Here is a 17,107-nt window from a genome sequence, read left to right on the forward strand (position 1 = left end):
TTCTGACCCACCCAAGCTCTGCCAAACGGAGCCTTCTTATGAAAAAGCCAACCCATCAATCCACCCTAAAATCAAGAAATAAGGTAAATAAAAAATAAATGTTTCTTTTGCAGATTCACCCTGATCTCTTTGACGTGTTAGCGTGCACGATTTTATCCTTAGGCCATGCGAAACAATTTTGCCTTTTAATTATAAAAATCAAATAGCAACCCAGTTTGATCCAATAAATCTCTATCTGCAACTTATGATTTGACTACTTGAAAGCCAACTTGATTATGCTTTTATTAAAAAATTATGGCTTAGGATAACCTTTTTTTTGTTTTTAACCATTTTCTTGTATCATTATTTTTTTAATAGCTTAAGATTCATAAGATCGCACTTTAGGTACTCTTATGGATCTAACATCGAGCATGGACGTAGTGTTTTAATTGAGTTTTGGATTTGATTTTGGATAATCCATCCCGACCTAATGATTTATGACAACCCCTAATGATGACCTCATTGGAGGCACGATGAAGGGGGAAAGTCTCATCTCATCGTGTTTTTGGTGGTTGTTCAGAGCGAGAGAGAATATCGGTACTCAATTTACGAGTACAGTGGCAATACAAGTCTCACCATAATGTTCGTGGGAACAGGTTGTTGAATGGTAATCAGCCTATTTTGAGAAGGTTCCTGATGAACCCACGGAAATTCACCAGTTTCCACCGTGAAACAATATTCGCTCGGATGATATATAGGCAGGCTTTTTGTCTATAAATCAGGCAATTTTGAACAGAAAAAAACACCCATAATGATGGTCGCAAACTCGAACTTTCAGCTGCACGATTGCAAGATCCGCACTTTGATGAGGAAACGGTTGATGCTGCATCGCTGCTGCTAAAAAAAAAAAATGGTGGGCCGACTGCTATGACTTTTTCTATCTATCAAGGATTTTCAAAAAATAAAAGAAACAAAAAGAGCAAGAATTATAGATATCTCATTTTCCCTATCCAAAAATAAATTGCATGACCCTCGAAATAATACAAATTTATGAAATGATCGATAAGAGGTTTGTAACAAGAATTTTGTGTCACAAAACAGGTGTGTTCATGCTATATATTGTCAAATAAGCTATAACAAGTGATTGGCTCCAGACCCCATAAAACAAATTTATCATATCGGTATTGCAACAATTTCTAGATAATTATATCAGACAATAGTCAACAAGTTAAAATGTTATGCTCGAGTTCATTCAAAGGAATTCAAATAATAGTTCAAAAGTCACAATATTCATTTGATAACAATTTAAAGCAATGCAAGACAACTGCAAAGTGAAAAGAAATGAAGAAATGCTGCGCTTCACAGAGTTCATAATTTCATCTGGCCAAGGCCACCTTTGAAGGAACCATATAGAGGCCTTGACCTTCTGAAGCTGAAGACATCATTAATTTGACATACTTGGTGTGGATCTGCTTCTTGCATCACTCTTTTGTACTCAGCAGAATGAAGACTGCCATAGACATGCACGCTGAGAGTCTTTCTATGTGGTACATCAACTTTGACATGGTTGTTGAAGAAATCCATCAGTTCCTCTTTCTTGAGATCTCTCAATGCTGCAACCTGTAATTTTTCACAAAACAGATGCAGCAAGTTCCAGACTCACATAACAGGAGGCAAGGATATATCTGTACAATTGAGCTCGAGAAATTACCTCCAATTCTCTCCTATCAAACCTCAGAGTTCCATCAGCAATTTCTCTCAAATAGAATGCGGATTCCTCCCAGAGGTTTTTGTGTTTCTCTAGTTTCATACCAATTAGTGCATTCACATTGCCCTGCATGTAACGGCCATTTCAATAATAGATAATCTTAAGACTATATCTAAAGCATGGACATGGCACCAATAAAATAAAATAAAAGCAAGTGGAAGTTTTTGATTTCTTCACCGACATCATTAGGTAAATTTTTAAGTGACACGCAATAGACATTCAAGAATGTACGCGATAATCCTCTATACCTATACATGTATATTATGGTGGATAATTTCTCCTGGTACAACAAAACCTTTCTAGAATTTGGAAGAAGTTTATACTCATTTACCAACTTGTAAATGATCTCAACTTTACAGATAGGCAGATGCACCTGGCTTCATTGTACAGAATAAATCAGTTACGACTATATTAACTGACTTCTCCAGATTAAAAACATGCTATTCTTACTAGTCTCATTAGACAGCACTGAACTGATAAAAACTGTAATGCCCTGTATTACTCAGGTTTTCTGAAGTCCTCTGTTAAGGTCAAATGACTATGATTGACCTATCATGTGTGGTCATTTGCTGCCTAACTGGATATATAAGCATGTGTAAAGGCATATGTGGCTAGCAAGATAGTGCTTGAAAGAAGCATATGCTGTCAAGTGCTCCGCCAAGCAATAAAGGAGAAGAAGATGCCAGAAGATACAAGAAGTCTCCCGCATCAGACAGCCGATGCATAAAAAAAAAAAATTCTGACTTCAGTATTTCTGTTTGCTCCTATTAACTTTTCTGTCCGCAAATAATGTTAGATTAGATTAGTTTGTGGCCACCGCAATGTGCAAGATTACAAGTTTGACTCTCTAATCTAAGATTCTAAATGATTTTTAAATTCATAGATCCCACAAATCATGTTAGGTTAGATTAGTTTGTGGCCTCACATTTGTGCAAGATTACAAGTTTGACCTCTTTGAGCTAAAATTCTAAATGAATTTTAAATTTGTAGACCCACTAAGGTAGTAGTACAGCTGTGTAAAAATGAGTGGTCATTGTACTTGCATACTCTGTGAAACCAATACATCGCCCATTCTGCATTTTAGCAACAGTGAGACAGGCCTCCTCGGAAAGGAGTTGGAAAAGAGAGGCCCAATGCACAAGGCTCTCGCCATTGCGGGGTTTGAGGAAGGTCAGATATACAAAGCCTTATCCCCACGTGCGGAGAGGCTTTTGTGTGTTTCAAACCCATGACTTCTAGGTCATAATGAAGCAACCTTACAGTTACACCAAGGTTTAAACCCTCTTTTCTTGGAGAACAGGAAGGAGTTACCTTATATTCTTCATCGGTCATTTCATGCAGTTTACTTTCAAACATCTGAAGAAAAGCATCTACTCTTGTATCAAGCTTTGCTGGATCCTGTAAAATTTAGAATAAGTCTAGGTTTTGAATAAATAGGTTGTTATGCCTATGTAAAAATACTTGATATCAGGTACCTGTACTGTTGATTGGATCAAGAACAGCAAACCCCACACTCCAGAATCATTCCTGGGTATGCGATGTCATAATTTTAATCATGTATCAACTTTGAATTGTATAAGGTAGGACTAGAAAAATGAAGTTCCCCATACCTTTGCATAAGCACAGTTATGTAACCAAGTTGCTCAACAGATCGAAGCTGATGGAAAGCTGGTTGCTTCGCAATCAGAGCAAACAGCTGAAGTTTAACATTTAACTTAATATCATCTTGATGAACCTGCACAAATAATACGGCCTCAACAACCATTATGTTGTTGATATAGAAGTTTTAGAGAAGTAAAATTGGGAAATGGACAATGAAAACTTTCACTTAACACTCCTTGCTATTCCAACCAACATATAGCGCCGTCCAGCCACATGTACAGAATAGCCTTAATTTTTTTTTTTTTGGTACATCAGCGGCTCCCACACAACGGATGTGAGTGCGCCCAACAAAATCAGAAAACAACAGAATAGCCTTAATCAAATAATAACCACAAACTTATTGTGATTTCTATGTGCAATGCATAAGCCTGTATGTGTATATGTGTGCGTGTCTATGTTTTTTTGCGAGGTGGTGGGGGAAGGGGAGGAGAGAAAGAGTCTTCTCTGGTACTGCTAGTAGTGTTTATAAACAGTTAAACTATGTTTTATGGAAAAGAATAACTTCAGTAGTTATTTCAACCCAAATATGCTTGCATGCACATAAGATAGAAATATTGGTAAATAAGGAAAAATTGCACGAAATGTGCACCTGAATATACTGGACGAGTGCAGAATTCTCATTCTTCTGATTTAGACCCTCGATTGGGTAATAATACTTTAGACCTTTTTCAAGTTTCACAATTCTATTTGTCAAATGCTGAGATGGGAACAGAGCTTTTGATATGGGATGTGGAGCCTTAAATAATGTATCTTCAATATGCTGGACCATTAATTCTGCTTCATGCGGTTCAACATTTCCTGCAAGGTAGTTACAAAAAGATAAGATGAAATCAAAATTTGACTATATGGTACAGCTTAAGAAACTTGCCAAGTAACATACTAACCTGCAATGTAAGACTCTACAAAGATCTTTGAAAGCAAGCGTGGCAAGAATTCTGCAAGATCATCCGCTTCAAGATGAGGAAGGACTTCAAGTTCGTCACTCCAAGGCCATGTATGGTCCTCAAGTAGTAAAGAGCAGTAGTACAAAGCTTGCTTATATGGTTGTTGGAATTTAAAATTCTCATAATCCTTTGTTGCAGTTTCCTAATAAGTATTGAAATTGAAACTCAGAAATTACTTATGTTGAAGAACGATAAGAAGGTAAAATATAGGTCTATTCTGATTGTTATGGTGCACCATAATATGATAATAGAGATGACGAATTCTATGGTATATTTTTCAAAAAATGTAGGAAAATAAGCAAAATAACATGTTTCATGTTGTTTCATCAGCCAAAAATAAAGGTGCAGCAAACATTAGGTTCCTTGGACTTGATTGTGTAAATTAAGAAATAAAAAAACCTCTTGCATGTTCTCCACAAATCTAATTTACCCAAAATGTAATCTATCCTTTAAATCAACTGTTACATCGTTGCTCATAGTAAAACTGCACATGCATAGAACGGGGAATTCATTCCCATAAGTTTTTCTGTGCAGACCAGTAATCTAACCAATTAAAAAGGGTTTTCTTAGATCCTTCCATGAAATTTTAAATATATTTTCTCAGGACCCTTTACATGTTCATTTTATTTAATACAAATGCACTGATTATGACTGTCATCTACACTCTGTTCACTTGTTCACTTACCATGGGTTTTTAAGATTGTCTATGAAGCAAAATTGTAGATGAAGTCATGCCAACGCGCAGACATGGTTGTTGCCTATTTGAAACTATGCAATGCATGGTTAAATGCAAATGCACATGCACGTTCATGCACCTGCATGTATGGAGGAAAACTAATGATGATAGAGTCCTATGGAGCAGTTATGAACAATAAAGTTTTCTTCGCACCAAGATTTGCTAGAACAGTACCAAAGGTCGAACCAACCAGCTACCGGCATAGTATTAGTACGTATTGTACCATGCTGAAGTGTACCGAAGATGAAGAATCAGGAGAAGAGAAGGGGGGAGAGAGAAAACCAAGGTCTCCCGAACCGGTACCAAGACCCATACCGGTCGGCGGACGGTTCGGTATGGTACCGGTATGGCACCGGCATGCCCAATTTTTTTTATGGAGTATTTCCAGTTGATTTAATTGGTAATCACTCTTTTTGACTTTTTCGATAATTTTACGTCTAATTTGATATTTTCTTGATTTTTTTGACGTTTTTTGATGTTTCTATAATCCCGGTTTAACCTAAATAATGCATCTTATTGTTTTCAAATCAAGTAGTGAGATAAAAATTATAAAATAATATAATCAATTACATACATTTAAAGTACACTATATACCGATATCTAAAATCGGTCCGGATGGCAATGCCTTTCGTAGATATCCGAATCATCAGCATAGTCAGAAAGCACATCAGCCCACCTCTCTAACCAAACAGCGTTGTAGTTTTGTATGTTCATCCCATAAGGAACGCACTCCGGATTATAAGCACTCTCAGATCTCTCGCTGAACCTCTAGCTCTGAGAGGTATCCTCTGGCTGATAAAACGGCTGTGAAGAAGCCCATCCGAATAAGCCGGCAACAAAATCCGACCCATAAGATGCTCCGAACTGCGTAGGATAGTAGCCACCGAAAAATGCCTCAGACGCACCATATCCATATCCGTATAGGTCATAGGCTGCCTGTGGCTGTGAGTACTAAGATCCAGTATACGACTCTGAATATGATGTCTATGAATCCTACTTCACGTGCAAGATCATTTGCAGCTGCATCGTGTCCTGCATGACCTCGAGAAGCCCGTCTCCTATATGCAATCAGATCTTGGCAGGCTCCACCAGATCGTGCACCGTGGTCCCTATCCTGTATAGCATGCATAAATTGGAACTCACCGGTGAATCAAAGACCACCATGCGACTCATAAAAGATGGTCTCTTGTCCTCCACTCTCTTTATAGCCAGCAGATCCATGACCACCAAAATTGCTGCTCCTGATCTATGAATCTAAGTGAAATGACCCCTCGACACTCCATTGGAGCTGCAAGTGCCTTTTATTTTTCTTTTTTGGTGTGCTGGACAACTACCTTCTTATCTTTCATGCCACTGGCTGCCTGCTTACCTTCGTGCCTCTTTGTCTGGCTATGTTGGATGTATGTCACCCTCTTAACTGAATCGACCGAATAGCGTAGTGGCCTTGTTTAAGTATCGACCATATCTCTAAGAGTGTCTCGGACAAGAAGTCATGTGGTGACCGGTTATCTTGTGGATGTGATGGATCAGCTGAAAGAATGTGTGGAATATTGCTCTCTGCCAATTGCCCTGCATTGGTCCTAACCTCGCTGCTACGAAACTAGCCGGTCGTGGAGGCAATCCTCGTTCATCAAGCTCCGACTCCTGCTGTTGGCCCACAACCCATCCAATCAAGCTCCTGCTGCTTTTCAAATTTAAAAATAATTTATAAATATTAATATTTTAAAAAATTGATTTCAGCTCAAATCCATGTAGAATCCAACAGTGGATGCTACATATTTTTTTAGACCCTTAGGCATGCATCAAAGGCTACTTATTTCTCATTTTTTAAATTTAGGCATAGGCAACTGTGCGCATGATCGCATCAAAACTTGATGAATGGACACCAAATTTTGCTAGAGAGTAACTTGAATACCCCTAAATACGCTTCTGATTTTATAATTTTTTTAAATTTTATTTTTTAAAAAATTGGTAATTTTTTAATCCAAAAATAAATTTTTAAATTTTAAAAATTAAATATAATCCGAAAATAAAAAAATTTTACGTCATCGTGTAGATCGCCCATAGATCTACAACATATAATAAAATCAATCCCAAATCAAAAATTTTGGCATGATCTTTTCTTAATTTGCAATTTTCGAGCTATTTTTTTCAAGCCCAAAAAAAATATGAAAATGAGAGAAAAGAGGAAGCACACCTTATTTAGGCTTGGATCTTTCTTCTAAAGTGCTGAATCGGTGTGATTTCGGACTTGGTGGGAAGGAAGAAAGGTGGAAAGTTCTCCGTCGCTTACAAATATTGTTGGGAAGGCATTCTCGGGCCTTCTCAACAACATTTTAATAAATGCCTTCCCAACAACATTTTAATACCAGACAGAAAAAGGGAGGGGCCCGATTCAAAACCGAGTCGACTTTGGTGCGAACCGGCCTGGAAAAGTCCTCAACAGCATTTTAATACTAGACAATGAAAAAGGGAGGAGCCCGGTTCAAAACCGAGTCGACTTGGTACGAACCGGCCGATTCCAGGCCGGTTCGCACCAGTAAGGTGCGATTCGAACCTTTTCCAGCCAGTTCAGAGCCGGGACTGAATCCAAAGGCTGAACCGACCTGGTTTCCCACCGAGTCGGCTCGATATAAGCCGAACCGGGCGGTTCGGCCCAGTTCGCCATTCCTTGGACAAAACCCTAACTCTAACCCTAGAAGGAGAACCAGGGGCGGGGAGAAAGAGGGAGAGGGAGAAGACAAAGGGCAGAAAGACAAAAAGGGAGAGACGACAAAGAAGGGGGTGAGAAGACGAAGGAGAGGGAAAGGGAGAGGGTGAAGATGTGGGGGAGAGCGGGCGAAGAAGAGTACAAGGTGTTGGCATCGATCGAGGGCATCGGCATCGTTCAAGGGCATAGGTGTTGGGTATCGGTGGAGCCTCCAGCAACGGCATATTGGGGCTTCAAAGCTTTGGTTCATGGCGAAATAACAGAGAGAGAACGAAGCCATGAAGAGAACGAGGGGGCCGCAGGGGGGATGGGGTTTGAAGGCCAAACTGTCCATCTCAGTTCTTGGCCAATTTTGGTCCGGTGCGGCCAGAAGCACCTGATTCAGGACGGTTCAATGAACTCTGTTTCAAACCAAGGATTCAAGTTCCACTAGCAGGGGGCATGCAGCTGCACTTGCCATGCTAATTGGTGCAAAATGTTAGCACAACAATCAAGAGAAAATATCATTAACTTTTAGTCTTTCGACAATCATACCAAGACTAACCTGGAACAAACACCATGGTTCCAGTTTCGATCAATTTCAGCAATTGTGACCAAGACTGACCTAAATTGGCCATAGATGCTTCTTTTAAAAAATCTTACGATGTTTAGAATTATATTATGGTCATTATTTATTTATTTAAAAAAATAGACTATATGACAAGGTAAGCTGAACTGATACTAGGATCTGTACCGATTGCCACCGATTCGATACCGCACCGACACATGGTACACCAGAGTGTGCCAATCTCCTTTTTTTTTTGTTTTTTTCAATTTTTGGCCTTTCTCAATTTTTTTTGGTTTTGTAAGTGATTTTAACCTTAATTTGATGTTTTTTTATGTCTTTTGATGTTTTTTGATATGTAATTTGTTGTTCTGATGCTTCATAACCCTAAATTGGCCATAATTTTATAATCAAATGCAATTAAAGTAGATCAATCAGTATATTTGTAAAAAATTAGTGAAATACAAAATATTGAATCATTTTAATGTATTTTAAGTACAACATGCATACTGACATCTAAAATCTGGTGAATTGTTAATGTCTCTCGTAGATATCGGGATCGTTTACATAAAAAAAAGTTAATGAAATACACAATATAGAATCAATTTAATGCATTTTAAGTACAACATAAATACCAACATACAAATGTCCCCTTATTTTTCCATTTTTTATCATTTTCCAGCCTCAAAAAGAAAAAAAAAATGAAGAAATGAGGACAGGGAGAATCACATTACCTTGTTTTGGGTTGGATCTAGCCTTTAATCATCAAAATCCATTAATTTTTGGTGATTATTGGGCGTTTAAAAAAAAAGGAGAACAGGAGCTGAGAAGGCTCAAGAGGCCTTCTCAAGCCCCTCTCCTTTTATTTAACATGGGAAGGGGGAGAACCAACTACTCCAAACCGCTCTGAATTATTTTGATCCAAAGGGGGGAACTGTCCCGGTTCTGCCTCGGTTCGGCTTGGTACGCCCCCGAAATGGACGGTTCGGAATTCCATGCTATATGATATTGATTTTCAATGTTTTTTTTTTTTCTTTTTCATGAGTTAAAAGAGGAGATAGATAATGAATATAACCCTTGATAGGTTGAAGCCACCAAGAAAGCTCTTACTACAGCATATTGTAAATACAAATCATTTCAAATAAATATTTTTTTCACATAAAGTAACATTCTTTAAGTACATGCGAATGATTAAATACCCATTTCAAAAATATACAAATTCAACGTATTTGTGAGCTTTTCCTTATATAATGAACTTTTAAACATCTGAAGTTCAAGAAGGAATATATATATATATATATATATATATATATATATATAGACATAATAGTATATTTTCACTCATATGTATGTATATTTTCATTCATAGGAATATGTATGTATGTGTTCAAAGCAACAAATAACAGTATATTTTCACTCATATGCAATACTAATTTCTACCTAAGATTGTTGAAAATGAAGAATCTATAATAACATGAAATACTCTTACACGATATCTGATAATTGTTTCTTAGCTTCTTTCATTGTCTTCTTTTTTTTCATTTTTTGCTTTTTTCTCATTTTTTGGCCAAACTCTGAAACTCAGAGTGGAACTTCCAAGATCACCGAAACTGCCGAAACCGAAACTCCACAAATTCCAGAACAAGACCAAGTTTATGAACTTCAAGGCAAACATGTCACACCATCTGGTGGTATGGCAATGCAATAATACTTAAATCATCGGTCTTCAGTAATTGTGATGTTTTTTCAAATGCAACAAATGGCTAGGAGTTATTTTGTATAAGATTAAAGATCTTGACATTCTGTTAGTGCCATTTGCACTGTCTTCTTATCGACGTTATGTAAAAAGTGATGCTACACTACATTATTCATAACAATACAGATGCAAAACTTCAAGAACAGTAGTATTTCAATCCAAATTGATTTCATATAACTTTACTAAATAACAACCATCTTCGTTCTTTATCCTTTAAGACTCCAGGTCAATTTCTTGTATACACATAACTCCAATAGGCCATCTAGGGCATATGCTGGAGAAGTGACAAATCAAATGCGAAAAAAAAAAGAATCCATATGAGCATCATAAAGTTACATCTAAGGATTGCCTATGACAGAAATTCATGCCATGATGTAAACTAATACATACTGAAAAGAAGCATTTCATGGTGAGGCTTTCAGGTAGATAAACCAAACTTTTGCAATCTGCAAAAATTCTTTTGCAATGAAAATTTGACGATAAGATAGCAAGAAATAGTTGATTTTATATATATATATATATATGAAGTCCTAGAACATTGAAGTCAAGTTCACGATAAACTTGAAGGAAAAGGAAAAACCTATAAGGTTAAAAAAATTGTTTCGGTAAAAGCTTTTTTAACTTAGTGATCATCTAGCAAATTGTGAAATGTTTCTATCCTTTGAAACCTCCATGCATCACAGCTAAAACTTGTAGGCAGATAGTGTTGCATCACCTACCATTAACTCTTATGCAATTAAAGAAGTTGTTATACAAGAAGAAAAATAGATTAACATTAAAGATATTGCAAGAGATTGCTTGAACATGATACAACAAATTTCAAGATATTTCAAAGAAGAATAGAACCAAGATCATAGATCATTCAGGCATTGTACAAGTGTATAAAAGTTAATTACTTACCTTTATCACAGCAAATCGGTCTGGTTTAACTTCAAACTGCTTGATTTTCCCAATTATAGTTTCTAATAGAATACTCATTTTGTGATTATAACCAACCACAATCACCTGCAGATATACGGCAACAAGTTAGCGCATGGAATGTACTGATGCAAACAAAAAGTTTATGAAATTGCATATAATTCTGGAAGGTTGATGATATACTATCAAGGCAAGAATATCTTAGAACCATCTACAATTCCAGTCTACTGTTTTCATCCAAGCAATGTTTGCTGATGAAGAATCAAGAAAATATAATTTGCACAATGCAACTGGAATACTGATAAATAATTTTTTCAACATTTGGCCATAAACACAAACTGGTGATTAGGTTATAATTTAACTTTGATTTTTGCCATTAGTGGTGAACTTCTGAAGATTTAGAAATTCAATTGACAGCATTCCACCACTCAATATTTGCGCAGCCTCCATAAAAGATGTACTTCTCCAGCAATGGTTCTAAGTTCTAACTACATTCTGTAAAGGTTGTAGCATTTTTGAATGTTGGTAAACTAAATTGACTAACAATTATCACATCCCTTCAACAAAATGAGAAAGAAAAATTCTTTTGAATTAGAAAACAGTTTCAGTAGCCAAAAGAAAGAGGAAAAAGAAGGGGGGAAGCAAATGCTAAATAGATAAAAAGTGAAGAGAAAGCTCATTACAAAAGATCAAAAGCACATGGGTTTCTACAAAGGAATGACAATAATAACAAGAAATCCAATTCTCTACACAAATATACTGAACAGTAGTTTGTTACAAAGTACATCCCAGCCACTTGAGGGAAAAAGAAAAGGTTTACCTGAAATCCAGTGTCAGTGTGGCGTATTGCATAATAAAGGCCAGCCACCTGAGCATCATAAGCTGAAATAGGAGAAAAGGAAGAAAAACACAGTCAGCTCATTCTTTCAAGGAGCGTTGGATTGCTCAGAGAGGCTGTGAATCATGCAAGTCCTTGGCACAGAATAAACTGAGAAAAGATGATATAACAGCCAACCTAAGCATAATATCTTCACTCTAGTTTATTCTAGCCTAGCTATGCATACCCACTGGCATAGTGAACAATTGTCCATTATTTCGATCGGTGGGATCTTGTAAGCTGATCCTTGCCTTTACACAACCCACCACATAGGTTTCATTTAAATCCATGCCTTTATGAGATTATGTTTCATTAAATATTCATTTCGACTAGAACTTTTTAAACCAACTGAGCTTTACCCTGTGAACTTAAGCTAGCCCTATAGGTACCACCACTAATGCTCTATTTTCTCAAGACGACCAACCTTAATCGATTGGAGTTGCCTTCACAAGCTAAGTGACCCAATTAGAATTATTTATACATGGATTCACATCAGAATCATGCAGAGTATTGCAGCATATTTAACCGTCAATTCTCGAAGACACATTCTTGAGCACATTATCTACTCGTTCATGAGCAGACTCTCTAATTGAAGGTAGTTCAAGTATCCTTGCTAAACTATCATTCTCATTGTAACAACCCAGGACCCTCACCCAAAAAGGCTAGCCAAAAGGTTTTTTTTTGGGGGTTCCTTGGTCCTGTATAAGTACCCAAGATCTTCCGGCGAATAACCAATGTGGGACTAAACACACGCCCGCACGGATCCTCACACACTCCCCCTGTTTAAGCCATGACGTCCTCATCAGACTAAGGGACAAAAACCATTCAAATCTAATCCCAAGCACCACAATCGACCTGTGGTCAGTCTCAATGAGCTCGTGTTGCGGTGTCCCATAGTCCACATGGGTCATGGACCGAATTTAACTCTGATACCATTTGTAACAACTCAGGACCTCAACCAAAATGGCTAGCCGAAAGATATTTTTGGATTTTTTAGTCCTGTATAAGTACCCAAGATCTTTCCGACGAATAACCAATGTGGGACTAAATACACGCTCGCATGGGTCCTCCATTTGTGACAATCCAGGACCCTCACCCAAAATGGCTAGCCAGAAGGTATTTTTTGAGTTCCTTAGTCCCATATAAGTACCTAAGATCTCTCCAGCAAATAACCGATGTGGGACTAAACATGCCCACACAAATCCTCACATTCTCTCTCCGTTTAAGCCCTGGCGTCCCCACTAGGCTAAGGATTCAAATCTATTCAAATCTAATCACCAGCATCACAATCAGCCCGTGGTTATCCCTAATGGATTCATGTTGCAGTATCCCCTAGTCCATATAGGTTATGGACCGAGTCCGCTATGATACCATTTGTAACAACCCAAGACCTCACCCAAAATGGCTAGTCAGAAGGTATTTTTTGGGTTCATTAGTCCTGTATAAGTACTCAAGATCTCTCCAGCAAATAACCAATGTGGGACTAAACACACGCCCGCACGGATCCTCGCATAAAAAAGCTGAGTCTGTCAAACAACCTCAACGCCATCCCAAGCGACCGTAGTCACATGAGAATGATCCTCCACAATAGGGTTCCTAAGGATCCACCATTAATCACGCTCTAACGATGAGGTTCCTCCCACATTGGTTATTCATCGAAAAGATTTTGGGTACTTATACAAGACTAAGGAACCCAAAAAATACTTTCCGACTAGCTTTTTTGGATGAGGTCCTAGGTTGTTACAAATGGTATCTGAGCGGACCTGGCCTATGGCCCCTGTGGACTAGGAGACACTGCAGCATGAGCTCATTGAGGCTGACCACAGGCCGATCATGGTACTTGTGATTAGATTTGAATTGATTTTGACCCTTAGCCTGACAAGGACGTCAGGGCTTAAACGGAGGAAGTATGTGAAGACCCGTATGGATGTGTATTTAGTCCCACATTGGTTATTCGCCAGAGAGATCTTAGGTACTTATACAGGACTAAAGAATCCAAAAAATACCTTCCGGCTAGCCTTTTTGGGTGAGGTTCTGGGTTGTTACACTCATAGTCTGGGACGTTTGGGTCCATTGAGCTTCCTTTCAATTTATCATGGCCTCCAAGTATCCGGCACACATTTGCATTGCTGCACATGGAACTTCACTGCCAATCATGCTATCCAATGTGGACACTTGCTATATGATGCCTACATCAGCAACTTGTCAATAAGGTTTTCACAGCACGTGCTCTTCTCATATTTGTATTTGCATTGCTGCACATGGAACTTCACTGCCAATCATGCTATACAATGTGGACACTCCCTACACGACACCTACATCAGCAACTTGTCAATAAGGTTTTCACAGCATGTGCTGTTCTCATATTTTTTTTGCACTATGTAGGCCCCTTGCTATTGATATGGTTACATTTACAGGCACCTCAAGCCATGATTTTATTTCTCTTTTCCTATGAGCCAACTCAGATCATCACTACATAGCATCATTATATTCTTCTTCTTTCGAGTTGGATCATCATTCTGGAACTCAATTCAGACAAGCCATTTCCTCTATGGGATTCTCACTAGCCTATTCTTGTTTCCTCGAATATGGGTTTGTCAGCTACTCATCTTTTTCCCCTCTCATCTTCCTTCGCTTTCTGACATTATAAACTTGGATACCTCTCAACTCCTAGGGTATCTCATCAATCATAATATAGTTGATTTTGACCGACAATACCCTTAAAAACCCTGCCTAGATTGTAAGGATGCCAAGCTAATAGCTCCAAAATAAAATAAATGAATAAATAAATAAACAAATAATTCTAAAGTTGATTTTCCCTTAACGCACTTTCAGGTAGTCAATTTGGAGAAAACTAAAATTTTTTCTTACAAAATGGTTGCTTAGTTTGTCAAAATAGTTGGACCCATCTTTGGACACCATCACCAGATAGTTTGATGGAACATGATTATCTTGTACACAAAAGCAAGCTTAATTGCAATAATAGTAACTTACTACTTAAAACATGACTCATAACATTTTCTAAAGAGAAAATCAAGATTTGGTTATGACCTTAATATTTGAAAGAACCGGAACAGGTTTAGGTCAATTTTTATTGTTGATTCATCAAAAAGCTAACAAAAAAATTGGGAAAATAACATTCTTCTATTTGATTCAGTTTAGTCTTCATCAGTCCAATAGTTGAAACATGGACTTGTTGAAAGAGTTTACAGATATGTGATTCCTGAACATTGTAAGGAGATTTATAAATGGGTTTTCATTTTTCTATTGTTATCAGAGTAAAATACTTGAAAAACAAAAGGAATCAAGAAAATCATGTGTTTCTGGTTTAAATATGCAACTCAGTGTAGCCTCCACATCTAACAAAGCAAATTGGATCATTCTTTGTGTTGATTTGTCATGGAAGTGATTTAATGAAGAAATCAAGTGGATTGGACATCATAGAATGAAATGAAAGCAATTGGGTAGGTTCTTTTCTCTGTAACTATTAACTGCAATAGTTCGTACTGACACATGCTGTAGAATACTGGTCCAACCATAATGGTACTGATCACTATGATTAGATACAGTTAAAAAGTAAGAACCCACTAGATAACAGAACATGTCTCATGGTGGCTTTGCATGCTTCAATGACTATTCTGCAATGTAAACCTCCAGCCAAGGATCACCGTATTGCCCCAAATCATCCGGTTTGGGGCGTACCCATCCATACCGGGGGCAGAGCAACGCGGTTCCAATCCTCGGTTCGAGAAACCAGGGCGAGGGAAGGAGAGAGGGAGAAGGAAAGAGAGGAAAAAAGAGAGAGGGAGGGAGGGAAAGAGGGAGAGGGAAGGGGAGCGAGAGAGATGCCCGGAGAGGGTGAGAGAGGGGGCTTGCAAGCCCTCCTCTCCTCCTCCACTCGTCCATAGTGGGTGTTGGGTGGAGCCCCTGGCTCGACCCCAATTTTTTTTCTCATTTCTTTAAGTGAAATCGGCAAACTCTATGCTGACTTCACTTAAAGAAATGAAAAAAATTTAAAAATTAGGGCCGAGCCCCTTTTGTTCGAAATAGGGGCTCCACCAAGTGCCCCCTATGGACGAACAAAGGAGGAGAGAAGGGCTTCTGAGCCCCCTCTCTCACCCTCTCCCGGCATCTCACGCTCCCCCTCCCTCTCCCTTTCCCTCCCTCCCTCCCCCCCTCCCCCCTCTCTCCACCTCGATTTGAAGGGGCTTCGCCCAGCAGCTCGAGCAAAGGAGCGAAGGGCTTCCGAGCCCCCCCCTCTCCCCCCTCCCAGCATCTCTCTCCCTCTTTCTCTCTCTCTCTCTTCACCTCAAAAGAAACAGGGACTCCGCTGAGCGGCCCAAGCAGAAGAGGAGAGGAGGGCTTCCGAGCCCCCTCTCTCTCCCTCTCCCGACATCTCTCTCCCCCTCCCTCCTCCTCCTCCAATTTTTCTTCGTCGGTACATGGCAGAATGGCACGGTATGATATCGTACCATACCACCTGCCTTCCGGCACGGGTGCCAATTCCAATACTGCATATCTGGCCTCCAGTTTAGCTCTCTCAGCCTTTATCATCCCCAAGATTCTATCCTTTCAGCCATCTTTCTTCAGTGTAAAGCATCAGAATAAATAAAGCTCCCAAACCCACTCAGTTAAACTACTAAACCATTGTCTTTGATGGCATGGACCATACCAAAAACCCTTAACTAATAAAGAATGATCGACTGATCCTTCAGAACTTTTCATGGTGTTATCAAAGTATAGTTTGTACAGAAGATGGATAGAGTCTAAACATGAAAGTCTTGATATTCTTGGGTGGAATAAGATAAGTAATAGCTCACCATATTCATTCAAATAATCCATTAATAACCTTGTGAAGATAGCAGTGAGAATCTCTGCTTCAGGCGAGTAATTTGACTGAGGGCAGTTGAAATCTATTCTGATGTAAGCTTTAGGAGTGAAGAACATAGTATCAGGTTTGTACCACAATCTTGAAAATGACGATTTTCTTAAGAGATATGGAAATTTAACCTGTTTAAAAGATCACAACATTGCATACATCTGAAATTAGATTATATAGAAAAAACAGTAAAAAAAGAAAATTAAGCCATCAAGAATTTACCTTCTCTTGGACATGTTTAAGTGACAAATCAGTTGGGATGAATATATTAGGCTTTGGAAGATGTAGATTTTTATCAGGAGCATTTTCTATCCATTGCTACAAAACATAAAGC

The 17,107-nt window shown here is 38.4% G+C and overlaps 1 protein-coding gene across 2 annotated transcripts in view; it reads right to left on the reverse strand.

The window, feature by feature from the left end:
• Positions 1–1,140: 1,140 nt before the first annotated feature.
• The window catches only part of LOC103717655 (insulin-degrading enzyme-like 1, peroxisomal), a 45,611-nt gene continuing 29,644 nt past the window's right edge, over positions 1,141–17,107 (reverse strand). For both annotated transcript variants that reach the window (XM_039120143.1, XM_008806130.3), the window contains exons 16-26: positions 16,996–17,091; positions 16,715–16,904; positions 11,838–11,899; positions 11,000–11,104; positions 4,294–4,495; positions 3,999–4,207; positions 3,358–3,482; positions 3,223–3,274; positions 3,059–3,145; positions 1,691–1,813; positions 1,141–1,599 (exon numbers count right to left, since the gene is read on the reverse strand). In XM_039120143.1, coding sequence (XP_038976071.1) covers positions 1,348–1,599; positions 1,691–1,813; positions 3,059–3,145; positions 3,223–3,274; positions 3,358–3,482; positions 3,999–4,207; positions 4,294–4,495; positions 11,000–11,104; positions 11,838–11,899; positions 16,715–16,904; positions 16,996–17,091 — 1,503 coding nt within the window. In that variant the 3' untranslated portion in view covers positions 1,141–1,347. The remainder of the gene's footprint in view (positions 1,600–1,690; positions 1,814–3,058; positions 3,146–3,222; positions 3,275–3,357; positions 3,483–3,998; positions 4,208–4,293; positions 4,496–10,999; positions 11,105–11,837; positions 11,900–16,714; positions 16,905–16,995; positions 17,092–17,107) is intronic.

Source organism: Phoenix dactylifera, unplaced genomic scaffold (assembly GCF_009389715.1).
Source record: "Phoenix dactylifera cultivar Barhee BC4 unplaced genomic scaffold, palm_55x_up_171113_PBpolish2nd_filt_p 000722F, whole genome shotgun sequence".
In the NCBI taxonomy this organism is placed as follows: domain Eukaryota; kingdom Viridiplantae; phylum Streptophyta; class Magnoliopsida; order Arecales; family Arecaceae; genus Phoenix; species Phoenix dactylifera.